Genomic DNA, 23,770 nt, shown 5'->3' on the forward strand with positions numbered 1-23,770 from the left:
GCTCAATAACTATCGTTAATTGCAAGAACAGTGTATTTCTCATTTTGATCATTCATGTATCACATTTCGAACACGTGTCCGAAAGGCCCTGCTCTGTTGTGCTTTGTTTTCCACCCATCGCCCAGTTCATTTTTACGTGCCTTGCCATGTTTAGCGGTCTGTGCATGATATTGTGGCGGTTGGTGTTGGTGTGGGTTTGTGCTTACGTTGCCTGATACATTCTCAATGCCAATCAATTTGTGATACCTAGGCCCCTTTTTTTCCCTTCTAATTCGATTCCGTGACTGCCGCGATTATCTGCGCCTTAATGTGCAATAAAGTGATATTTTCAGTATTTGTCCTTAACCCTCATGAACCTGAAGGTTTTTTTTTTTTTTTAAGTCGAATTTGTGGTCTCTAGGTTTTTACCGCATTCTTTGAAGTATTTCGGTTTTTAGTTCAGTAAGCGTTTTGAAAGGCAATGCAATTAGTTTTAAATGGGGAAAGGTAGACCGTAAAAATTGGAGTTCAAATGACTGTACCTTAACATTATGTTTCTTCCAGATGCCTGGCGCGTCAAGACGGAGGCAGAGCAGTGCGGCAGCCCTCCTGCAGGTGGACGCAGCGCCGAGGACCCAGGACAGGAGGCTTTTGACGGTGAGTGGCTGGGGCCAAACCGCAGTCCGTGATGCGAAGCATGAAAGCTACTAGTTCGGAGCTTCCCTGCAACATTAGGCCGCTTGCCGTGGGCTTCCGCGTTCAGAACGCCTCAAGTCCAATTGGTTTCAACACGTTGCACGTTACGTTCCCTGGGGTACCTGGATGCGGCGATTGTGAGGAACCATTTCACGGGCTGCCTGAAGTATACAGCGGTATAACTAAAGCGTAGTATTACCCTCTGATTTCAAGCGTCATAGGGTTGCGCTTAAAATCAAGCGTAACAGGCTCATCCGCTAGGTTTCCCCCTATCTAAATGCGTGGGGGAATTTCCAGAGTACGCTCCATTTCAAGCGTAACGTCTTCTACACTGAAAAACCAAACGTGGTCCAGACCGCACCACTGGTGTGGTCAGATGGATGCCATTTTGACCACATCAGTTGGTGTGGTCTAGACCACGTTTGACGACATATGGTGCGGTGTAGCCTAACTTGATGCTGGACTCAAGCATCGAGTTACGGTTTAGTTTTACCAGTGAAGTCATCCATTGCTTGGAATCGCCCTGTTCAAGTTTCCATGATGCTTGCCCTGTACCATGGGCTGTTTTAATCCGGTTGCCACGTTGCTTGTTCCTTCCTTTCACAATCTCCTGCGTGCATGAGTCTTCGGTTTGAAGGATCATTTACATGCCTCGGGTGATGTTTGAAACTTCTAATGGACGGTCAAGATGGGGGAGGCCCCGGTCAGAACTATTTTGGCACGAGTCTCACAGTTTTAGAAGGGTCCTATTTCTATGGAAAGGTGTTAGATTTTCGATCCATCGCTCCACCCTACTGATAATTTCTAACCTGGTTGCAGGGTTGGAGGCTGAGGAGCCGTGGCTGCACATCGACGCCACCTTCTCGCTCGCCTCTGGAGTCGGCCACGCCAAGCAGGACTCCGCGGCCAGCGGCACGGCTGGGGACGGAGGGGCGGACCGCGCTGTCGCCTCGCAGTGTGCGGAGCGTGGAGCGGCCTTGGATGCCGAGGCGGGCCTGGAGAAGCACCTCGCAGCGCGCGGCAAGCGGCACGCCTGCCAACACTGCGGCAAGGACTTCGGCTGTGCGTCCAAACTTGAAGTGCATTCTAGAACCCACACTGGGGAGAAGCCTTACGAGTGCAAAGTGTGTGGGAAGAAGTTCTCGGTGTCCTGCAATTTGACCAGTCATGAAAGGATCCACACTGGGGTGAAGGCTTTCCAGTGCAAGGTGTGTGAAGTGAAGTTTACCCTATCGGGCGATTTGAAGGCGCACGAAAGGATCCACACTGGGGAGAAGCCTTTCCAGTGCAAAGTGTGTGGAAAGAAGTTTGCGCTTTCGGGCAATTTGTCCCAGCATGAAAGGACCCACACTGGGGAGAAGCCTTTCCAGTGCAAAGTGTGTGGGAAGAAGTTTACCCAATCTGGCCATTTGTTGACGCATGAAAGGCTGCACACTGGGGAGAAGCCTTTCCAGTGCCAAGTGTGCGAGAAGCGGTTCAACCAGAGGTCTCATCTTGCCAAGCACAGGAAGACCCACGCTAAGAAGAAGCCAGTTTAGTCCTAATGCACGTAGTTATTGTATGCGTTTGGACGTTCGCCAAAGCGGCCTGCCTCGGGTGTTCAAACTTCTTGTGGTTCAATTTAAGGACAGGCTTTTCGGTTCAAATATTGTAGGTGTTTCTGTCCACCCCAGGTAGAGGTCATTTGACTGTGCCTCTGACCTGAATTCTCTTTTTTTTTTTTGTTACGAGCTAGAAACAGTTTTGTGTTCTGCTTAGTGTTGCAACGAAACTGTAACTTGTGACTAACAGTTTTTCTTTCTCTTTTCTTACTTGTTCTATCTCTATATGGTAATCAAAATGTTTTTGCCCCGTGTACTTTGAAAACGCATTGACCTGTAGTATATTCATTACGGACTAGCTGGGTTGGAATATGATGTATTTTCTTTGTTGGCTGTTGATTGTATTGGGATGCTTAAGTTTTGTCCTATTTCGAGTGATTTATTGTGAATTAAAAGTTTTGTTTAGTTCTCCGATTGTTTCCCTGATTAAGGGTTTTTGTGGCGCACAACGTTTAGTTCATTGCAATTATAATTTGTTTTTTCTTCTGACCTGCCCATATTGAATGAAAATGCCCAGCCCCGTCGTGCGTTGTGTGTCGACTTTCTTTCGTTACCCAGTTCACATTCACGTGCCTTGTCGTGCTGTGTTGGTCTGTGCATGCCCTAACGGCGGTTGGTGTTGGTGTGTGGTCACGTGACCTGGTGCAGTGTCAATGTCATTATTCTAGAATGCTGGAGCTACAAATTATTGCTGCGAGTCCGGTCAGACTGTTTCCTTGATAAATTGCTTGCTGTAGTGCAGTTATTATTTTTCGCTCCGCTTTTTATAATGGTTCGGTATTTTGAAGTGCATTGAAGTTAGTTTTGAGTAGGGAAAGGTAGTTAGTGGTTGATGCAGTTTGATTTTGGCGCTAACGCTGTGCTGCTTGCAGGTGCCTGGCGCGTCAAGACGGAGGCAGAGGAGTGTGGCAGCCCCCCAGCAGGAGGAGCGCGGTGTGGCCTCAGCGCCCCGGGCGCTGGACAGGACGACTCGGACGGTGAGTGGCTGCTGGCTGGGGCCAAACGTTAGTCTTCGGAGCTCACCTGTGACATTCTGACCACATCGCTCAGTACTCTTTTAGTCCCCGGAGAAGTTGCAAGTGCTTCCACTTGAGCCTACACTTCACGTTCTCCAGGACACATGCATGCATCGTTTGATAATCGTATTGATTGTGACGAACGATTCACACACTGTCGGAAAAAAATACAGTAAATCCTGTAGTGGTTAGTACAGCTGTCACTGTAGTTCAGAGTACAGGATTTACTGTACTTTTTTACAGGATCTACTGTACTTTGTACGGGATTTACTGTACCACAGGAGTGGAGTACGGAACATCCTGTACCAGGTACAGTAAATACTGTAGCCAGGCACAGTAAGTCCTGTGTTCTGACCTACAGTAAATCCTGGCAAAAAAATTAACGGGATTCACTGTGGTTTTTTTTTGCACAGTGGAGGCTGCCTTCAGAATTGCAGCCCCTGTCTGCACCTTTGCGATCCATGGCTTGCAATCGCCCTGCCAAAAATGTCCTTGATGCTTGTCATTTATCGTGTGCTGTCGTTCTGACCGGTTTGCCATGGTACTCGTTCCTGCCAAGATCTGAAATCAACCCCAATGCAGTTTTAGCCTAAGATATTGTCAAATCAGATCAAAACTGAAACCAACTCCGTGACAACCGTTGCTTGCAGGTGCCTGGCGCGTCAAGGTGAAGGCAGAGCAGTGTGATAGCCCTCCTGCAGGTGCATGCAGCACCGCCGGCCCCCTAGGACAGGACGACTCGGACGGTGAGTGGGTGGGGCTGTACCGCAGCCAGTGGTCTCAGGCATGAACTTGCCATGAAGTCGACAAGTTCGGAGTTCGGAATGCCTCGAGTGCCACTGGCGAGTACTGTAACTTCCCCAGATGAGCCAGATGCATCTCTAGATAATCGCAGCGACTGTGATGAACAATTCAACTGCTGCCATCAGCACAGTATCTTCAAGGCTGCAATCGCCCCGGTCCGAATTTCCGCGATGTTTGCCCTGTACGCTGTGAAAAGTTGTTGTCACTGTATGACAAAAACGTGGATAATATTTTCATCACTTTGAAATGATGACAATCTCATCTCAAATTGATGACCTTTTCATCAAAGCTCCTATGCTTATTGCATGGGCGTGACAACAATGTCATCAATTGATTTGATGACATTGTTATAAGGAAATTTAGCCTTGAAATTGTCATCAAGTGACGACACAAATTTTCACAGTGTACCGTTGGCGGTCGTTTGAACCCATTTGCCATGGTGGTCGTTCCTGCTACTATCTGCCGCCAGCATGGGCCGTCGTTTCTCCAAGACATTTGTTTGACGTCAGGCAACGCACTGTACGCTAACGGCGGCGTGCTGGGCACCGTGAGGCGTTGTCGACGGTGTGGGCGTTTGGTTGCAGGGTCCGAGGCTGAGGAGCCGTGGCTGCACATCGACGCCACCTTCTCGCTCGCCTCTGGAGTCGGCCACGCCAAGCAGGACTCCGCGGCCAGCGGCACGGCTGGGGACGGAGGGGCGGACCGCGCTGTCGCCTCGCAGTGTGCGGAGCGTGGAGCGGCCTTGGATGCCGAGGCGGGCCTGGAGAAGCACCTCGCAGCGCGCGGCAAGCGGCACGCCTGCCAACACTGCGGCAAGGAGTTCCAGTGGGCGTCGTTTCTTGTAGAGCATTCAAGAATCCACTCTGGGGAGAAGCCTTTCCAGTGCAAAGTGTGTCGGAAGACGTTTACGCTTCTAGGCAATTTGACCAGCCATGAAAGGATCCACACTGGAGAGAAGCCTTTCGAGTGCAAAGTGTGTGGGAAGAAGTTTTCGGTGTCCTCCAATTTGACCGACCATGAGAGGATCCACACTGGGGTGAAGCCTTTCCAGTGCAAAGTGTGTGGCAAGAAATTTGCGCTTTCGGGCAATTTGTCCCAGCATGAAAGGACCCATACTGGGGAGAAGCCTTTCCAGTGCAAAGTTTGTGAAAAGACGTTTACGCATTCAGGCCATTTGTCCCGGCATGTAAGGATCCACACTGGGGTGAAGCCTTTCCAGTGCAAAGTGTGTGAAGTGAAGTTTACCCAATCGGGCCATTTGAAGGCACACGAAAGAATCCACACTAGGGAGAAGCCTTTCCAGTGCCAAGTGTGCGCGAAGCGGTTCAACCGGAGGTCTGATCTTGCCAAGCACAGCAAGACCCACGCTAAGAAGAAGCCAGTTTAGTCCTAATGCACGTCGTTATTGTATGCGTTTGGACGTTCGCCAAAGCGGCCTGCCTCGGGTGTTCTAACTTCTTGTGGTTGAATTTAAGAACAGGCTTTTCGGTTCAAATATTGTAGGTGTTTCTGTCCACCCCAGGTAGAGGTCATTTGACTGCGCCTTTGACCTGTGTTTAAACACACAGAGGTCTTGAGATTGCGCCTCTGAATTGTGTTTCGACACACTCTGAAGTCTCTTTTTTTTGTTGTGACGAGCTAAAAACAGTTCAGTTATGTGTTCTGCCTTATCTTGCGTCAAAACTGTAACTTTTCACTGGGTTTTCTCTCCTACCCTATTTGGTAATCAAAATGTTTTTGCCCTGTTTTCTTACAAAACGTTCCGACGTGTATTTTATTAATTACAGTCTGGCTGGGTTGGAAAATTATGTCTTTTTTTTGTTGGCTGTTGATTGTATTGGGATGCTCTAGTTTTTCTTTCCTTTTTTGAGTGATTTATTGTCAAATAAAATTTCTGTTAGTGTCAAGTTCTATGATTGTATCCCTGATTGGGGGTTTTCGTGGCACACAATAGTCGGTTTATTGCATTTACAATGTTTTTCGTTCTGACCTGCCTTTTATATCGCACATCGAATCGATATGTCGAGCCCCGTCGTGCGTTGTGTCGATTTCCTTCTATTACCCAGTTCACATTTAAGTGCCTTGAAATGCTGTATCGGTCTGTGCATGCCCTAGTGGCGGTTGGTGTTAGTGTTTGGTCACGTGACCTGGTGCAGCGTCAGTGTCATTATTCTAGAATGCTTGAGCAACAAATTTTCGCTGCGAATCCGGTCTGGCTGTTTCCTTGATAAATTGCTTGCTGCAGTGCAGTTATTATATTTCCCTCCGCCTTTTTTGAATGGTTCGGTATTTTGAAGTGCATTGTAGTTATTTTGAGTAGGGAAAGGTAGTTAGTGGTTGATGCAGTTTGATTTTGGCGCTAACGGTGTGCTGCTTGCAGATGCCTGGCGCGTCAAGACGGAGGCAGAGGAGTGTGGCAGCCCCCCAGCAGGAGGAGCGCGGTGTGGCCTCAGCGCCCCGGGCGCTGGACAGGACGACTCGGACGGTGAGTGGCTGCTGGCTGGGGCCAAACGTTAGTCTTCGGAGCTCACCTGTGACATTCTGACCACATCGCTCAGAACTCTTTTCGTCCCCGGAGAAGTTGCAAGTGCTTCCACTTGAGCCTACACTTCACGTTCTCCAGGACACCTGCATGCATCGTTTGATAATCGTATTGATTGTGACGAACGATTCACACACTGTCGGAAAAAAATACAGTAAATCCTGTAGTGGTTAGTACAGCTGTCACTTTGTCACTGTGTCAGAGTACAGGATTTACTGTACTTTTTTACAGGATCTACTGTACTTTGTACGGGATTTACTGTACCACAGGAGTGGAGTACGGAATATCCTGTACCAGGTACAGTAAATACTGTAGCCAGGCACAGTAAGTCCTGTGTTCTGACCTACAGTAAATCCTGGCAAAAAAATTAACGGGATTCACTGTGGTTTTTTTGCACAGTGCAGGCTGCCTTCAGAATTGCAGCCCCTGTCTGCACCTTTGCGATCCATGGCTTGCAATCGCCCTGCCCAAAATGTCCGTGACGCTTGTCATTTTTCGTGTGCTGTCGTTCTGACCCGTTTTCTATGGTGCTCGTTCCTGCCAAGATCTGAAATCAACCCCAATGCAGTTTTAGCCTAAGATATTGTCAAATCAGATCAAAACTGAAACCAGCTCCGTGACAACCGTTGCTTGCAGGTGCCTGGCGTGTTAAGGTGAAGGCAGAGCAGTGCGACAGCCATCCTGCAGGTGGATGCAGCACCGCCGGCCGCCCAGGACAGGACGACTCGGACGGTGAGTGGGTGGGGCTGTACCGCAGCGAGTGGTCTCGAGCATGAACTTGCCATGAAGTCGACAAGTTCGGAGTTCGGAATGCCTCGAGTGCCACTGGCGAGTACTGTAACTTCCCCAGATGAGCCAGATGCATCTCTAGATAATCGCTGCGACTGTGATGAACGATTCAACTGCTGCCATCAGCACAGTATCTTCTAGGCTGCAATCGCCCCGGTCCGAATTTCCGCGATGTTTGCCCTGTACGCTGTGAAAATTTGTTGTCACTGGATGACAAAAACGTGGATAATATTTTCATCACTTTGAAATGATGACAATCTCATCTCAAATTGATGACCTTTTCATCAAAGCTCCTATGCTTATTGCATGGGCGTGACAACAATGTCATCAATTGATTTGATGACATTGTTATAAGGAAATTTAGCCTTGAAATTGTCGTCAAGTGACGACACAAATTTTCACAGTGTACCGTTGGCGGTCGTTTGAACCCATTTGCCATGGTGGTCGTTCCTGCTACTATCTGCCGCCTGCATGGGCCGTCGTTTCTCCAAGCCATTTGTTTGACGTCAGGCAACGCACTGTACGCTAACGGCGGCGTGCTGGGCACCGTGAGGCGTTGTTGACGGTGTGGGCGTTTGGTTGCAGGGTTGGAGGCTGAGGAGCCGTGGCTGCACATCGACGCCACCTTCTCGCTCGCCTCTGGAGTCGGCCACGCCAGGCAGGACTCCGCGGCCAGCGGCACGGCTGGGGACGGAGGGGCGGACCGCGCTGTCGCCTCGCAGTGTGCGGAGCGTGGAGCGGCCTTGGATGCCGAGGCGGGCCTGGAGAAGCACCTCGCAGCGCGCGGCAAGCGGCACGCCTGCCAACACTGCGGCAAGGAGTTCCAGTGGGCGTCGTTTCTTGACCAGCATTTAAGAGCCCACACCGGGGAGAAGCCTTTTCAGTGCAAAGTGTGTGGGAAGAAGTTTTCGCGGTCAGGCAATTTGTATCAGCATACAAGGATCCACTCTGGGGAGAAGCCTTTCGAGTGCAAAGTGTGTGGGGAGAAGTTTGCGAAATCAAGCAACTTGACCAGGCACGAAAGGATTCACATTAGGGAGAAGCCTTTCGAGTGCAAAGTGTGCCAGAAGCGGTTCAGCCAGAGGTCTGCTCTTGCCGCGCACAACAGGACCCACGCCAACAAGAAGCCAGTTTAATCTTAATGTACGTAGTGTTATTTTACGCGTTCGGACGTCCACCAAAGCGGCCTGCCTCGTAAGGGGCAGAAGAGTTCAAGCTTCTCGTGGTTCTAGTTAAGGGGGCTCATACATGTTAAAAGCACTTTTAAAAAAAAATTTTTTGATGTAGACGGATTAAGATTTTACAATTTCTGTGTTAAAATCCTTTTAGATAATTGAGTAAGCTTCATTTTGGCTTAAGGGAAAGTGACTTTGGACATTTTTTGGAGATTTAGTCGAAACGTTTAAAAATTTTTCTTCTCGTAAGATTTTGTTCGCATACTTGCTCAGATCTGTGGGGAAAAAATCAGGGAGACTCATCCCCAGTAGTGTCATAGAATTGACTAGAATGGGCTTTATATCTGCAATAGTTTTCAAGAAAAAAAAATAAAAACAATTTTTTGTTGAAAAATTTGTTTAAAAATTGTTAAAAAAATTGTTTTTATTTTTTTTCTTGAAAACTATTGCAGATATAAAGCCCATTCTAGTCAATTCTATGACACTACTGGGGGTGAGTCTCCCCGATTTTTTTCCCCCCAGATCTGAGCAAGTATGCGAACAAAATCTTACGAGAAGCAAATTTTTAAAAGTTTCGACTAAATCTCCAAAAATGTCCAAAGTCACTTTCCCTTAAGCCAAAATGAAGCTTACTCAATTATCTAAAAGGATTTTAACACAGAAATTGTAAAATCTTAATCCGTCTACATCAAAATTTTTTTTTAAAAAAGTGCTTTTAACATGTATGAGCCCCCTTAAGGACAGCCTTTAGGTACAAATATTGTAGGTGTAAATTCTGTCCATCCTAGCTACATAGGGGTCACGTGATTGCGCCCTTGTCTTGTGTTTAAACACACATTGAAGCCTCAAAACTTTTTTGTTGCGAGCTAGACACAGTTAATCTTGCCACAAAACTGTAACTTTTCGCTGATTTTTGTGACTTTTTTATCTGACTGTATTTGGTAATCAAAATGATCTTGCCTTGTATACTTACAAAATGTTTTAACCTGTATAATGTGAGTTTCGGACTGGCTGGGTTGGAATATAATGTATTTTCTTTGTTGGCTGTTGATTGTTTTGGGATGCTAAAGTTTTGTCTTTTTCGAGTGATTTATTGTCAATTATAAGTTTTGTTACATTTTAGTTCTCCGATTGTATCCCTGATTGAGGGTTTTTTTGGCGCGCAATGTTTGCTTCGTTGCAATTACAATGTGTTTTCCGTTCTGACCTGCCCATATTGAATCAAAATGCCCAGCCTCGTCGTGCGTTGTGTGTATACTTTCTTCCATTACCCAGTTCACATTCAAGTGCCTTGAAATACTGTGCATGGCCCTGCGGCGGTTGGTGTTGGTGTGTGGTCACGTGACCTGGTGCAGTGTCAATGTCATTATTCTAGAATGCTGGAGCTACAAATTATTGCTGCGAGTCCGGTCAGACTGTTTCCTTGACAACTTGCTTGCTGCAGTGCAGTTATTATTTTTCGCTCCGCTTTTTTTAATGGTTCGGTATTTTGAAGTGCATTGAAGTTAGTTTTGAGCAGTGAAAGGTAGTTAGTGGTTGATGCAGTTTTATTTTGGCGCTAACGCTGTGCTGCTTGCAGGTGCCCGGCGCGTCAAGACGGAGGCAGAGGAGTGTGGCAGCCCCCCAGCAGGAGGAGCGCGGTGTGGCCTCAGCGCCCCGGGCGCTGGACAGGAAGACTTGGACGGTGAGTGGCTGCTGGCTGGGGACGTTAGTCTTCGGAGCTCCCCTGTGACATTCTGACCACATCACTCAGCACTCTTTTAGTCCCCGCAGAAGTTGCAAGTGCTTCCACTTGAGCCTACACTTCACGTTCTCCAGGACACCTGCATGCTTCGTTTGATAATCGTGTTGATTGTGACGAACGATTCACTGGCTGCCTTCAGAATTGCAGCCCCTGTTTGCACCTTTGCGATCCATGGCTTGCAATCGCCCTGCTTAAAATGTCCGTGATGCTTGTCATTTATCGTGTGCTGTCGTTCTGACCCGTTTGCCATGGTGCTCGTTCCTGCCAAGATCTGAAATCAACCCCAATGCAGTTTTAGCCTAAGATATTGTCAAATCAGATCAAAACTGAAACCAACTCCGTGACAACCGTTGCTTGCAGGTGCCTGGCGCGTCAAGGTGAAGGCAGAGCAGTGTGATAGCCCTCCTGCAGGTGCATGCAGCACCGCCGGCCGCCCAGGACAGGACGACTCGGACGGTGAGTGGGTGGGGCTGTACCCCAGCAAGTAGTCTCAGGCATGAAGTCGACAAGTTCCGAGTTCAGAATGCCTCGAGTGCCACAGGCGAGTACTGTAACTTTTCCAGATGAGCCAGATGCATCTCTTGTTGATAATCGCAGCGACTGTGACGAACAATTCAATTGCTGCCTTCAGCACAGTATCTTCTAGGCTGCAATCGCCCCGGTCCAAATTTCCGCGATGCTTGCCCTGTACCGTTGGCGGTCGTTTGAACCCATTTGCCATGGTGGTCGTTCCTGCTACAATCTGCCGCCTGCATGGGCCGTCGTTTCTCCAAGCCATTTGTTTGACGTCACGCAACGCACTGCACGCCAACGGCGGCGAGTTGGGCACCGTGAGGCGTTGTTGACGGTTTGGGCGTTTGGTTGCAGGGTTGGAGGCTGAGGAGCCGTGGCTGCACATCGACGCCACCTTCTCGCTCGCCTCTGGAGTCGGCCACGCCAAGCAGGACTCCGCGGCCAGCGGCACGGCTGGGGACGGAGGGGCAGACCGCGCTGTCGCCTCGCAGTGTGCGGAGCGTGGAGCGGCCTTGGATGCCGAGGCGGGCCTGGAGAAGCACCTCGCAGCGCGCGGCAAGCGGCACGCCTGCCAACACTGCGGCAAGGAGTTCAAGTGGGCGGCCCATCTTAAACAGCATTCAAGAACCCACACCGGGGAGAAGCCTTTCGAGTGCAAAGTGTGTGGAAAGAAGTTTGCGATGTCCTCCAATTGGACCAACCATGAGAGGATCCACACTGGGGAGAAGCCTTTCCAGTGCAAAGTGTGTGGAAAGAAGTTTGCGCTTTCGGGCAGCTTTTCCCGGCATGAAAGGACCCACACTGGGGAGAAGCCTTTCCAGTGCAAAGTGTGTGGGAAGAAGTTTACCCAATCTGGCCATTTGTTGACGCATGAAAGGCTGCACACTAGGGAGAAGCCTTTCCAGTGCCAAGTGTGCGAGAATCGGTTCAACCGGAGGTCTGATCTTGCCAAGCACAGCAAGACCCACGCTAAGAAGAAGCCAGTTTAGTCCTAATGCACGTAGTTATTGTATGCGTTTGGACGCTCGCCGAAGCGGCCTGCCTCGGGTGTTGAAACTTTTTGTAGTTCAATTTAAGGACAGGCTTTTCGGTTCAAATATTGTAGGTGTAATTTCTGTCCACCCCAGGTAGAGGTCATTTGACTGCGCCTCTGACCTGTGTTTAAACACACACTGAATTCTCAATTTTGTTTTGTTACGAGCTAGTAACAGTTTTGTGTTCTGCTTAATCTTCCGACAAAACTGTAACTTTTAACTGATTCTTGTGACTAACAGTTCTTTTCCTACTCTTTTCTTACTTGTTCTTTCTCTATTTGGTAATCAAAATGTTTTTGCCCCGTGTACTTTGAAAACGTTTTGACCTGTATTATATTCATTACGGACTGGCTGGGTTGGAATATGATGTATTTTCTTTGTTGGCTGTTGATTGTATTGGGATGCTAAAGTTTTGTCCTTTTTCGAGTGATTTATTGTCAATTAAAAGTTTTGTTACTTTCTACTTCTCCGATTGTATCCCTGATTGAGGGTTTTCTTGGCGCGAAATGTTTGGTTTATTGCAATTACGATGTGTTTTTTGTTCTGACCCGACCATATTGAATGAAAATGCTCAGCCCCGTCGTGCGTTGTGTGTCGACTTTCTTCCGTTACCCAGTTCACATTCACGTGCCTTGCCGTGCTGTGTTGGTCTGTGCATGCCCCTGCGGCGGTTGGTGTTGGTGTGTGGTCACGTGACCTGGTGCAGTGTCAATGTCATTATTCTAGAATGCTTGAGCTACAAATTTTTGCTGCGAATTCGGTCTGGCTGTTTCCTTGATAAATTGCTCGCTGCAGTGCAGTTATTAAATTTCGTTCCGCTTGTTTTAATGGTGCGGTATTTTAAAGTGCATTGAAGTTAGTTTTGAGTAGGGAAAGTGGTTGATGCTGTGGTTGATTTTGGCGCCAACGCTGTGCTGCTTGCAGGTGCCTGGCGCGTCAAGGCAGAGGAGTGCGGCAGCCCCCCAGCAGGAGGAGCGCGGTGTGGCCTCAGCGCCCCGGGCGCTGGACAGGACGACTCGGACGGTGAGTGGCTGCTGGCTGGGGCCAAACGTTAGTCTTCGGATCTCACCTGTGACATTCTGACCACATCACTCAGCACTCTTTTAGTCCCCGCAGAAGATGCAAGTGCTTCCACTTGAGCCTACACTTCACGTTCTCCAGGACACCTGCATGCATCGTTTGATAATCGTATTGATTGTGACGAACGATTCACTGGCTGCCTTCAGCATTGCAGCCCCTGTCTGCACCTTTGCGATCCATGGCTTGCAATCGCCCTGCCCTAAATGTCCGTGATGCTTGTCATTTATCGTGTGCTGTCGTTCTCACCCGTTTGCCATGGTGCTCTTAAATGTCTTTTATCGAAGATGACTCTTTACTGCTGGTTCTCTTTCAAATATGTGACACAATGCTCAAACCAACGTGACATCTTGTCACATTGTTGCTGCGTTTTGTCAGGTTCCCTATTAGTAGCAAAATTAGCACGGTGGCTAGTTTAGTTGTGAGTACTTTGACGGCGTGCTGCTTGCAGGTGCCCGGCGCGTCGAGACGGAGGCAGAGCATTGCGGCAGCCCTCCTGCAGGAGCACCGCGGCGTGGACGCAGCGCCGCGACCTCGGGGCAAGGCGGCAAGGACGGTGCGTTAGACCAGCTCTTATTTTGCGAAAGTGAGAATTCCGCTGGGTTCCCTGACTCAAAATGACCGAAATGGTGAGAAAACTCTTAATTTGAAAGCCCAAGGTCGTCAGACTTACCAAAGCCGTGCCCCAAGACCCTATATAAAGGCAAAACGCCAAATTTTTTTTTTCGGATTTTCACCAAACTAAGTTTGACTCTAGAGTAAACAGGCCATAATACGACCCTCTGGGCGAAAATTTCGTCCGTTTTGCGATATCTCGACTCCTTCATGCCCAAGCGGCCTCCCCAACCGCCCGCGCGGCGTCTTTTTTATGCTCGCGGTTGGGTAGGCCGTTTGGGCATGAAGGAGTCGAGGTATCGCAAAACGGACGAAATTTTCGCCCAAAGGGTCGTATTATGGCCTGTTTACTTTAAAGTCAAACTTAGTTTGGTGAAAATCCGAAAAAAAAAAATACGATTTCAAGAAATCCTAGGAGTCACGAAGTCAATTTGATTATTGTGTAAGAGTGTGGAGAAAGAAAAGAAGTGGGTGGTGTTGTGAAGTTGTGGCTCAGGGGACTACCAATGGCAGTGGTACCAATGTGGTCGATGTGCCATCCGTCGAAATTTAAACTTGACAATAAATAGAAATCAAAATGCTGGTAAATTCAAAAAATTCCAATGCTAATGTATTCCGCAGTGTTCTGACAATGGAACATCTTTGAAGTCCATCATGGTTAAAATGTTCTTAGCAGAAAGAAGTCAGTAAATTAATTTTCTCGGGTTGGCAACTATTTTCTCGGCGTCTGCGCCCTTGCGAAAATCGCGAAGCTGAAAGCGCCAGCAGTCGCGCATTAAAACTGCCCCTCCATCGTTGTGGACGTTGAATTGTTTGGCTTGTTTCAAAAGGCTATGGTTCTCTAGTCATGTTTTCTTCAATTCTGTGTAATAGTTCTCCCTTACAACGTATCAACACCACGACGGTTGGTTTGACAAACTTCATAAACTCGGGAGGGATGGTTTCGAAACGCGGGTGAGTCTTGTTCGAGGAACATGAGCACTGCAAGTCGCGAGGTGGAGCGAAGTGGTCCTAGTGCTAACTGAATCACAACAACAACACTGCGCATGTCCAAAAACACTCCAATCAAGAAGTATTATTGGATAGTTCTACCCGAAAAACTGCGTTCGAACCGGCACCAATTCTATTGTTGCATCTTGTCTACCTGCAGTCAAAGAAATTTTTCATTTCGAACGTTGCTTTTTCAGCTTTTGGAGTAAGCTGTACAGACCCAAAAAGAAGCTCCGCTATTGGTCCGCCCCGGCTCGGCTCCCCCCACTCCCTTTTTTTTCCTTTGACGAGTCGAGTTTTGCCATGGAAACGGCGATTTTGACAGCAAATTTCTCAAAATTGGCCACCAAATTTTTGACCAGATTTCAACATCAGAATCAGCGTTCAAAGTTCTACTAGTCTGCAAAATCTCATTAAAATCGTATAGAAAACTTCCGAAATGCATAAAGGGCCACACAAATCAAATCTCGAGCCGGCTGAGTCCTGGGTATACTATAAGGCTACTTCGTGCCTAAAAATTGGCTTTTTGCCTTTATATAGGGTCTTGGGGCACGGCTTTGGTAAGTCTGACGACCTTGGGCTTTCAAATTAAGAGTTTTCTAACCATTTCGGTCATTGTGAGTCGGGGAACCCAGCGGAATTCTCACTTTCGCAAAATAAGAGCTGGTCTAACGGTGCGTACTGGCAGAGAGGCCGCTGCACTGCGAGACCACTGCCCCGCCACCTGCAGCTTGCACTGCACGCCAACGGCGGCGAGTTGGGCACCGCGAGGCGTTGTTGACGGTGTGGGCGTTTGGTTGCAGGGTTGGAGGCTGAGGAGCCGTGGCTGCACATCGACGCCACCTTCTCGCTCGCCTCTGGAGTCGGCCACGCCAAGCAGGACTCCGCGGCCAGCGGCACGGCTGGGGACGGAGGGGCGGACCGCGCTGTCGCCTCGCAGTGTGCGGAGCGTGGAGCGGCCTTGGATGCCGAGGCGGGCCTGGAGAAGCACCTCGCAGCGCGCGGCAAGCGGCACGCCTGCCAACACTGCGGCAAGGAGTTCACCCGGGCGTTCAATCTTGAAGTGCATTCAAGAACCCACACCGGGGAGAAGCCTTTCCAGTGCAAGGTGTGCAGAAAGAAGTTTACCCAATCAGGTGACTTGAAGGCGCATGAAAGGATCCACACTGGCGAGAAGCCTTTCCAGTGTGATGTGTGTGGAAAGAAGTTTGCCCGGTCAACCGCTTTAAACACGCACGAAAGGATCCACACTGGGGAGAAGCCTTTCCAGTGCAAAGTGTGCGGAACGAAGTTCTCTGATTCGTCCCATCTTGCGAGGCACAACAGGACCCACGCTAAGAAGAAGCCTGTTTAATACGTACCAAGCTTTTATGTATGTGGAGACGTTTGCGCAAGGGGCCCGCCTCTTTAGGTGCAAAAGGGTTTCCGCTTAGGAAAATCGTTTCAGTAATATTACTGTCGGTGTAAATTCTGTGTACCATCGTATTGTTGAATTCACGTGATGGCCCGTGACTGACGCTCTCCACCTTTGGTTGGACAAAACACTTTAAACAGTGTTAGGTTTTAGGTTTCTACGGACTCACTTAATTTGTTTCTTGTTTGTTTTTTTGTTGTTTTTTTCTTTTGTATTGCATTTTATTGTTAAGGCCCTTAACAATAAAATGCAATACAAAAGAAAAAAAACAACTTAACTTAAGGGATGGTTATCTTATGTTGTAATGGAGTGATTTATTGGTCTTATGAAAGTTGCTGTTCTGTTGTATTTTCTTATTGTGTTCCTGATTTGCGAACGCTTTGTTTTGGTTTTTGTGCAATAATGATAATGTGTCTTTGATTGGGTGGATAAAAAGTAGTTCGTTAACACTCGAATGCTTTTGAATTACGCTTTTCAACACCTAATAAAAGTTGTTTCCTGTAACCTCTGTGGTTTATTTTTTTTTTTATTTTTTTTAGTTCATGATGTTTATATTAGCTTACAAGCTGCTTGTTCGTTGGGCGGGTTCAAATAGTTTCAAAATTTTTTAATACCGCTGTTCCGTTCTTATCCGCTAGATTCGTTTTTAAATACCGCTCTTGAAATTCCACTGCATGCTTCTAAATTCATTCGGCCCAGAGATGAATATCTTTTCCGGTCTTGTTTTGAACAGGAAGGCCTTCCAGGAAGGCCATCCCGGGATGAAAGAAAATGGCCCTCTCCATTGAGGGGTGCGTTCGATGCGTCGCAGACGTGTCAAGTGTTCTCGCCCTCCGTAGAATCCGTGGGCTGATGTTGAGAATTTTCCATAAACAGGGGCGTATAGAAGAGGTATTTCTTCACAAACTGAAAAAAGAAACAAAGGCAAAGTCATTCTACGGGTTATAATATCGATGCTCATTGCTCCCCAAATCTATCCGACTTTTGATTTCACCGATTTACATGGTTTGCTGACTTCTCAAACCACAGTTCGATGTCTCGAATTCGACTTTTTCTCACGCCCACGTCGGGCCCACGTCGGGCCCACGTCGGGCCCACGTCGGGATATATCCCACTCCATGTGCATTCTTGTGAGGGATTGTCTCACTGATTCTATCACTCGCTTTGAATGTTGACTTTTCTGTTCTCCTTGAGACGAACGCAGGCAAAAGCTCAAAATGGTAGGGTCATCAAAATGACGAACCCTTTAGGTAAATGAGTGAACGTACCGCCTTCCTGCTGAGTCCCTCGAAAAGGCCCATGCTGAACAGCATGTGAAGGGCCAAGTAGGCGACCAGACTGACGTAGAAAATGCCCAGCACTGCGCACAGGGCTATCCACAGCGTGCCGCCGGGCAGAGCCTGGATGACGTAGAATGTGTTGGCTGCTATGATGCCCGCAGACAGAAACAGTGCCAGCAGCGTGGAAGGCCTGGGCGGGAAAACAAAAGAAACGCCACTGTGTTCAATTCTTGACGGAGAACGTGTATGATGCATTTGGCTAGCGATAGCTGAAGCCTGGTTACTAGTTGTTGAATGGTTTGTCGCAGACTGTGCAAATGTTGTCATGAAGCACATTCCCCTAATATGGGGAGAATGGCACAAGCGTTATCTGGGTATGTTTTGGCTTCGCAACGAAGGTTTCACATCTGCCCAACTGGTTGGTTTTATGCCGAAACATGAAAATGCGGGAAAGATCGAGTTTTCTGAAGAAACTTCTGTCTTGAGTATCTATGCGTTGCGCTGGATTCAAGTGCAACATAATGTTATTTATGTAAGACATTTAGTGTAGAATAGGAAAAATTAAAGCAACACGTTTGTCTTTTCTAGTCAAAACAAGTTAGGAATCGAATTTGGACAACGATTGTCGAAGCAGCTGGCCCAGGCAATGTCATATGCCACGCAGATTTGATCGAAACAGAGCGAGAATGGAAGCTGTTCACATAACGCGGTCTCGCGTAATCCTTGTAATATTAATGTCAGAGTTGATGAGTTTACAATGTCCAAATGACTTATGAAGTCAGATTTCCTCAATAGTAAGGGACCTGAAAGTCTCGCCAAAATTTTGTCGGACAAAAGTGTCTCTCCCACTAAATAGTGAGGCATAGTTTTGACCAAGAATGTGGTTAGAATTTTGAACCCAGTCAATGCGGTCCATGCGGGGTCAAATATGGAAGTCCCACCCTTTTGTGGTGTGATATTTTGGTCTGAACAAATTTTGGCGCGACACTGGCTGGCGCAGAATCTTTTCAAATTTTCAGTCGTGTTGTGCAACAAGCCGACGTACAGTGGGGCAGAAGACCGGTGGGGGCGGCGTCAAAATCCCGGACGCGTGTTGAGCTTCAAAGAAGATAAATGGGGCTCGCACCGAACTTGTGACCCCACCAAGGTATTTCTCTCCGAACGAGGAGTCTGTTTGTGAGGTCACACGTTCGGTTCGAGCTCAAAACGCGTTTAGAGTTTTGACCGCCGGGGCCGTTCTTCCACAGTGCCACGGTCCCTACTTACACAGAGTTCACGAACTCTCCCATCACGTGTTTATTGGATGTAAAGGCGATTAGGGGCAGAAGTGCGAAGGGTAATTGGACGCTCATGATCGAGTTGAGAGTGTCGTTCATGATCGACAGTTCCTCCACTCGGCTGTAGTACGCCACCCACAGCGTGGGCACGATGGCCAGCGTCCGGGTGAACAGCACCCTTCGCCAGCGGCTCCACTGGAGGTGAAGGAAGCCCTGGAAAGGGACAGATCAAGTCACGCTACACGGTAACTTGCTGTGCACTCACTGACAAATCTGAAAAGTTGGAAACGTACCTCCATTACAAACTGGCCAGAGTAGCAGCCAGTCATGGTGCTAGACTGACCCGCCGCGAACAGACCGACTGCCCAGATGTACATGGCCGCGACACCAAACTTGCAGCCGAGGAAAATGCCGCCTTGGAACATGTCTGCCTGGACGATATCACCGTTGTTCTGTAGTGGAGAAAAAACAAGGACGTTTCAAGGTTACCTTTCAACATTTCGACTCCACTCTCACTGCAGGAACGTGACATCACACTGATACGAATGTGACAAAACACGATAAAAACGGTTCCTGGTTTTCCCAGGAACTGCTCCCTAGAAATCGCCTATGTCTCTACCATAGGCTTTCTGGGAAAACCAGGTACCGTTTTTACCGTGAATGTCACGTCCCTTTGAGCATTGGGTCACATTCGTCAGAATGTGAATAGGCTTATTTACGGTTGATTCACATCCAGACGAATGTGACACATTGCTCAAGGAACGTGAAATTTCGTCACATTCGTTTCAGCAGATGTGACGTCACGCTCCTGAAACTAGAGTGTCGCCCAAACTGATATCCAATGGAAAAGCAAAGAAAAAGAAAAAAAATCGAAATATAAACAAATTTAAATCGTCTTATGTTTGCACAAATTTCTTGTGTGTACCGGAAATATATCTGCGTAGGTGCTGCCACTAGCCAGGCAAACGTTTCTCTGTCGAAAAAGACAAAACAGAATAGTCATGACATATGATAGGGGAATGGATGTGCAGTAGTAGAGTGAGTACTTTGAATCAGAAAATACCTACCACTTCCTGGTTCGTTCTGAGATACAGGCCTTCTCCAAAAACGGACACCACAAACAAGTTTATGATGAAAGAGACGAAGACTGCGATACTGGTCTCGACGAAGTAGTACTTGTTTGCGTCGCGAACATCTGCTGGTCTGTTTTGGTCTATATCACGAGTCTGTGACGAACAAAGGGACATGCAATGAACACCGGCTGTTGCTGACAGTGCACTAGCAATCTAACCGTAACCCTTGCCGTAACCGTCTACTAAATACACACAAATGCATACTTTGCAAGTTCACACTTACATATGCATACTTTGCAAGTACACATTTACAACTACATTCTTGACCCATAATCACTGCAAAGCCAGTGGTAAGTTTGCTTGCCGTAAATTTGGCAAGCCGTTTCGAATGCCAAAATTTGGCAAGCTTTGGTCGGAAATGTTCATAAGCTGGCCAATTTTTGGCACTCAAAATGGCTTTGTGGCAGGCAAACTTACCACCGGCTTTGCAATGAAAACTGCATGCTGCGCGTAAGCCTTTCTCCTTCACACGTTGAGGCCTAGAGCTCACTAGCGAGCCTATTTTATCATCACCTTGACTAGAGCCGAGTGCAGGTACAGGTTGTGTGGAGCTATTATGGCCCCTATTATCGATATAACTTGAAGCAGTTCCGGGGTCCCGCAGCCCTCGCACAAAGGCAACAGCACGCCTTTGATGACTTCCCCTTGAGGGGGAGCTGAAACGACGTACTGAAAAATAAAAATGCATACGCTTTGGACGATCTCGTTCTCAAAATTTTCTGACGTAATTTAGTAACAATGGGTGGCCATCTACGTAGAGCTGTGCAATTCTGTTCATTCATCATAGAATGTGCCCCTCGTGGCTTCCGCCTTCGTCTTTCTAGAGCGGTTTCCGTCTTATTCCCTTATAGAACGCATAGTAAATATTTTCGTACAAATTTTTGCACGAGACACAATTTTGTGTGTACACGAAATTTTCGTACTAATTTGTACGCGATTTTGCTTAAAATTGGGGAAATATGTGCAGTTTTTCGTTCAAAATTTGTACGAAAAGTTCGTGTGCACAAAAACTGTGATTTCTCGTACAAAATTGTACATAGCATTTAGTATACGGGAAGTACGGGAAATTTCTATATTTTTTTAGAGTCAAGAACATCTTGGAAGCTCGTCCTACTCTATATCAGGATAAAGGGCTTGGTCAATTCTTTCAAATTAGTGCTCTCGCCAGGTTTTCTTTTTTCACTCTAATTTCTACAACCATAGCAGCATACGAACCTCGTAACCGAAAGTGATGGCCATAATGCCAATGAAAGTTGCGAACAAGAGCTCCAGTTTCCGCATTCCGTATTTATCTATGAGGAGAAACGTGAATGTGTCGAAGATGGTGATGAGCACGCCCTGCCACACCTTGATGCTGCAACAGAAAGCGCGAAAATGTTAGCCACAGCGCAAACAAAATTTGGCGACATTTCTTGTCACTTAGGGGCAAAAATTATGGATTACACTCTCATTTCAGGAGCGTGACATCGCGTTGGCACGAGTGTGACAGAATGTCACGTTCCTTTGAGCATTGTATCACATCCGTTTGAATGTGAATAAGCTAATTTATGCCTGATTCACGCGAATGTGACACTAGGCTCAAAGGAACGTCACATTATGTCACATTTGTTTCAACGTGATGTCACGTTCGTCGAATGAAAGCGTTGTTTTACATAAGGAACTTTTTCAAAATTAACCCAAGCAAAAATCTTTCCAAACGTGCTCGGAACACCAATCAACTCACATGCGGTTGGAGAGCAGGTAGAAAGCGATGGCAGTTCCAATGACCTCCTGCATGTCGTTCCCGATGATGGCGAGCTCGATCATCAGCCAGACCAGGATACGCACCGGCCGGGGGTACTGGCCGTGCGCGTGTTCGGCCATGTGCCGCCCCGTCACGGTCCCCAGGCGGGCTGCCAGCCGCTGCAGGAGCAGCCCCGCCACCGAGGACCACAGCACGACCCAGAGGAGCTGCGCAGACAACGAAATGGGTGCGAATACACTGAGAATCCAAACGCTATGAGTATAGCGTCAATTGGTATGCAAAAGCATTGCACATGAAGTGCAATGCCTCCCTATTCCCATGCATTTGCACAGGGCATTTTCGGGATGCATTGCACGTAAGGTGCAATATGGTTGAGGCATTGCACGTCTGGTGCGATATCTCAGATGCATTGCACCATACGTGCAATACTCATAGCGTTTGGAATTTCAGTGTACATCGTGATACCTAGTCTGGAGGGCTATAAATCACTACAAAGGCTGAAAATAACCAATTCAGGAACAGTGAGGTTTCTTCCTTGTATATCTAAATGTGTATAAAGAAACTCTGAGCAACACAAATCTGAGCTAAGACCAGAGATCTTTTAAGTGACACGTAACTGCCGTCAAACGTTTAATTTGTACCTTGTCCCTCTTGGACATGATCACAAGAGAATAAAGCGTTCCTTGAGTTCCATAATTTGTGCCCAAAGGTCACTTGATCAGTTTTCTTCAAACAAATAACTTAAGCATAAATATTATTTATAAAAATTTGACTTAACTTATTCGTTTCTGTCATCTGCTATCACGGTCAATGTCTCATGATTATTATTGTTTTTACGTAAGGCCAGAAATGTACAACAGGCCGCCGACCATTGCATTGGCGCTAAAACAAACCTTGTACTGGGCTAGAGACCCCGCCTCGAGATCTGCTTCGATGTTTCCAGGGTCGAGGTACGCAATGCTGATAAGAAATCCAGGCCCCGTGAAAGCCCACAGCTTGCGGAAACTGAAGAAGCTCTGAGCAAAAGACAAAAGAACGGGTTATGGCGACTTAACGATACGCGTCTGTTAGTACATTGGCACATTTCCTTACCGGGTCCGCCTCAGGCACGAGTACATGGTGATCGAGGTAGGAGCTGCTCTGGGTGCCGATCAACGGGGACCTCTCTGTCGCTTCCGCGGCCGACTGCACGTACCCACCTAGGACAAACAACTCCGAAAAATTTGTACACCGTAATTCATAGGACCACCTTGAATTTTTGTCACACTTCTTCAACATTCATGAAATACTTTCAATTCAAAATTTATAGGAATTCTTCGAAACCCAGTGAAGATTATATCGAAAATTCAAGGTGATTTCGCTCGGATTCATGGAAATTCATCGGACATTTACGTAGAATTCAGAAATTTGTACACTGAAATTCAAAGTTATGTCCCTCTTGGTACCCACCACTGGGCACGTTGGTTGCATCCTGCGACTGGCCGGGCGCTGCGCTGCGCCGTGCTGCGATGCGGACTGCCGCCGCCCCCGCACCACGCATGTTCCTGCAGTGCAAAGAAGAAGTGTGAACAGCACAACAAAAGTACAACGCAAACTGTAAAAAAAAGAGGACAACGAGGATTGTAGGAAGTTCAAAGAGAATTGTACAAAGAGTACAGTACAACGAGCCCTCGCATGCATTCGTTTGTATTTGAAACCTGATAAATATTAATTGCTTGGAATCTCTGTGGGTTTGTTGGGGCTTTCCCTAGCAGTTTGCGGGCAGTACCTCGGGCACTGCCTCACAGGGGGCCAGAAGACCGGTGGAGGCGGTCTAAATCCAGGCCGGGTTTTGAGCTTCAGAGCAGCTTTACAGTACTTGAACGTGTGACCCTACCAATGGATTCCTCAATCTATTGATGGGGTCACACGTTCGGTTCGAGTACCAAACAGCGACTCTGGAGCTCAAAACGCGTCTGGAGTTTTGTCCGCCGGCGCCCGCTGTGAAGCGCTCCGTGGCAGTCATTACATAACATGCAGAGTCCCTGGCGGTTGAAACGCGCCGCCAGCCGGCATGTCCACTGCGAATGCGGCACTCACCCGTCCGTCCTGCTGAGGTTCTCGTCCGCGACTCTGCCCGTCGTTCTTCGAGGCAGCGAGGGTGCTTCATGGCACCGCGTCGGCCAGCCGACGCCCAGAAGGGGCTTCCCCGACGGCGACGCGCGGCGGCCTCAGGCGTGGCCGGCCCCTCGATGCGCGCCGCGGCCCACCGGAAGGCACACTGGCGGAGCAGATTCCGAGGAGCGACTCTGACTCAGTGTCTGCAGGCGGGTCCCCAGCGACGCACAGTGGGCCAGAAGACCGGTGG

General features: G+C 48.0%; 4 protein-coding genes across 8 annotated transcripts; 3 read left to right on the top strand and 1 right to left on the bottom strand.

The window, feature by feature from the left end:
• The first annotated feature begins 97 nt into the window (after window positions 1-97).
• Window positions 98-12,360, top strand: LOC117648077 (zinc finger and SCAN domain-containing protein 2-like). Its single transcript, XM_034390258.1, has 3 exons — window positions 98-636; window positions 1,495-2,329; window positions 11,965-12,360. Exons 1-2 carry the CDS (start codon window positions 531-533, stop codon window positions 2,211-2,213), a joined length of 825 nt encoding a protein of 274 aa, XP_034246149.1. The 5' UTR covers window positions 98-530; the 3' UTR covers window positions 2,214-2,329; window positions 11,965-12,360.
• On the top strand, window positions 2,340-12,360 carry LOC117648076 (zinc finger protein 383-like). 5 transcript variants are annotated; one of them, XR_004587852.1, is made up of 7 exons: window positions 2,340-3,253; window positions 3,943-4,038; window positions 6,477-6,581; window positions 7,275-7,370; window positions 8,013-8,570; window positions 10,182-10,286; window positions 10,707-10,731. XR_004587852.1 is itself a non-coding variant. In XM_034390254.1 (5 exons), the coding sequence occupies exons 1-5, from the start codon at window positions 3,109-3,111 to the stop codon at window positions 11,846-11,848; spliced, it is 1,077 nt and encodes a 358-aa protein (XP_034246145.1). In that variant the 5' UTR covers window positions 2,340-3,108; the 3' UTR covers window positions 11,849-12,360. The 5 variants fall into 5 exon arrangements, 3 of the variants coding, with proteins under 3 accessions (XP_034246145.1, XP_034246147.1, XP_034246146.1); XR_004587851.1 differs by lacking the exons at window positions 10,182-10,286; window positions 10,707-10,731 and adding an exon at window positions 9,342-9,846 and having other exon boundaries at window positions 8,013-8,664; XM_034390254.1 differs by lacking the exons at window positions 7,275-7,370; window positions 8,013-8,570; window positions 10,182-10,286 and adding an exon at window positions 11,214-12,360 and having other exon boundaries at window positions 10,707-10,802.
• A 100-nt stretch (window positions 12,361-12,460) lies between these two features.
• Window positions 12,461-16,493, top strand: LOC117648492 (zinc finger protein 14-like). Its single transcript, XM_034390998.1, has 4 exons — window positions 12,461-12,482; window positions 12,764-12,916; window positions 13,422-13,526; window positions 15,379-16,493. The coding sequence occupies exons 1-4, from the start codon at window positions 12,461-12,463 to the stop codon at window positions 15,927-15,929; spliced, it is 831 nt and encodes a 276-aa protein (XP_034246889.1). The 3' UTR covers window positions 15,930-16,493.
• Window position 16,494: 1 nt separating this feature from the next.
• Window positions 16,495-23,653, bottom strand: LOC117648074 (natural resistance-associated macrophage protein 1-like). The gene is made up of 13 exons (XM_034390239.1): window positions 23,503-23,653; window positions 22,873-22,967; window positions 22,516-22,622; window positions 22,317-22,439; window positions 21,403-21,629; window positions 20,895-21,033; window positions 20,193-20,348; window positions 19,614-19,772; window positions 19,472-19,519; window positions 18,840-18,998; window positions 18,536-18,759; window positions 17,258-17,459; window positions 16,495-16,895 (listed from the first exon to the last, which is right to left on the bottom strand). Exons 2-13 carry the CDS (start codon window positions 22,961-22,963, stop codon window positions 16,806-16,808), a joined length of 1,725 nt encoding a protein of 574 aa, XP_034246130.1. The 5' UTR covers window positions 22,964-22,967; window positions 23,503-23,653; the 3' UTR covers window positions 16,495-16,805.
• Between the last annotated feature and the right edge of the window lie 117 nt (window positions 23,654-23,770).

The sequence above is a fragment of the Thrips palmi genome, unplaced genomic scaffold (assembly GCF_012932325.1).
Source record: "Thrips palmi isolate BJ-2018 unplaced genomic scaffold, TpBJ-2018v1 HiC_scaffold_3, whole genome shotgun sequence".
Classification (NCBI taxonomy): Eukaryota; Metazoa; Arthropoda; class Insecta; order Thysanoptera; family Thripidae; genus Thrips; species Thrips palmi.

What these genes read in the sequence shown, in the direction of transcription:
- LOC117648492 (XM_034390998.1), top strand. Translation starts at nt 12,461, where the DNA reads ATGCTCAGCCCCGTCGTGCGTT. An exon ending in GCTCAGCCCCGTCGTGCGTT is followed by an intron (nt 12,483 to 12,763) that starts GTGTGTCGACTT and finishes AGTTTTGAGTAG; the next exon opens with GGAAAGTGGTTGATGCTGTG. An exon ending in GGGGCAAGGCGGCAAGGACG is followed by an intron (nt 13,527 to 15,378) that starts GTGCGTTAGACC and finishes GTTTGGTTGCAG; the next exon opens with GGTTGGAGGCTGAGGAGCCG.
- LOC117648077 (XM_034390258.1), top strand. Translation starts at nt 531, where the DNA reads ATGTTTCTTCCAGATGCCTGGCGCGTCAAGACGGAGGCAGAGCAGTGC. An exon ending in AGGACAGGAGGCTTTTGACG is followed by an intron (nt 637 to 1,494) that starts GTGAGTGGCTGG and finishes ACCTGGTTGCAG; the next exon opens with GGTTGGAGGCTGAGGAGCCG.
- LOC117648076 (XM_034390254.1), top strand. Translation starts at nt 3,109, where the DNA reads ATGCAGTTTGATTTTGGCGCTAACGCTGTGCTGCTTGCAGGTGCCTGG. An exon ending in TGGACAGGACGACTCGGACG is followed by an intron (nt 3,254 to 3,942) that starts GTGAGTGGCTGC and finishes CGTTGCTTGCAG; the next exon opens with GTGCCTGGCGCGTCAAGGTG. An exon ending in TGGACAGGACGACTCGGACG is followed by an intron (nt 6,582 to 10,706) that starts GTGAGTGGCTGC and finishes CGTTGCTTGCAG; the next exon opens with GTGCCTGGCGCGTCAAGGTG.
- LOC117648074 (XM_034390239.1), bottom strand. Translation starts at nt 22,963, where the DNA reads ATGCGTGGTGCGGGGGCGGCGGCAGTCCGCATCGCAGCACGGCGCAGC. An exon ending in TCGTGCCTGAGGCGGACCCG is followed by an intron (nt 22,440 to 22,515) that starts GTAAGGAAATGT and finishes TCTTTTGCTCAG; the next exon opens with AGCTTCTTCAGTTTCCGCAA. An exon ending in CCTACGCAGATATATTTCCG is followed by an intron (nt 18,999 to 19,471) that starts GTACACACAAGA and finishes TCTCCACTACAG; the next exon opens with AACAACGGTGATATCGTCCA.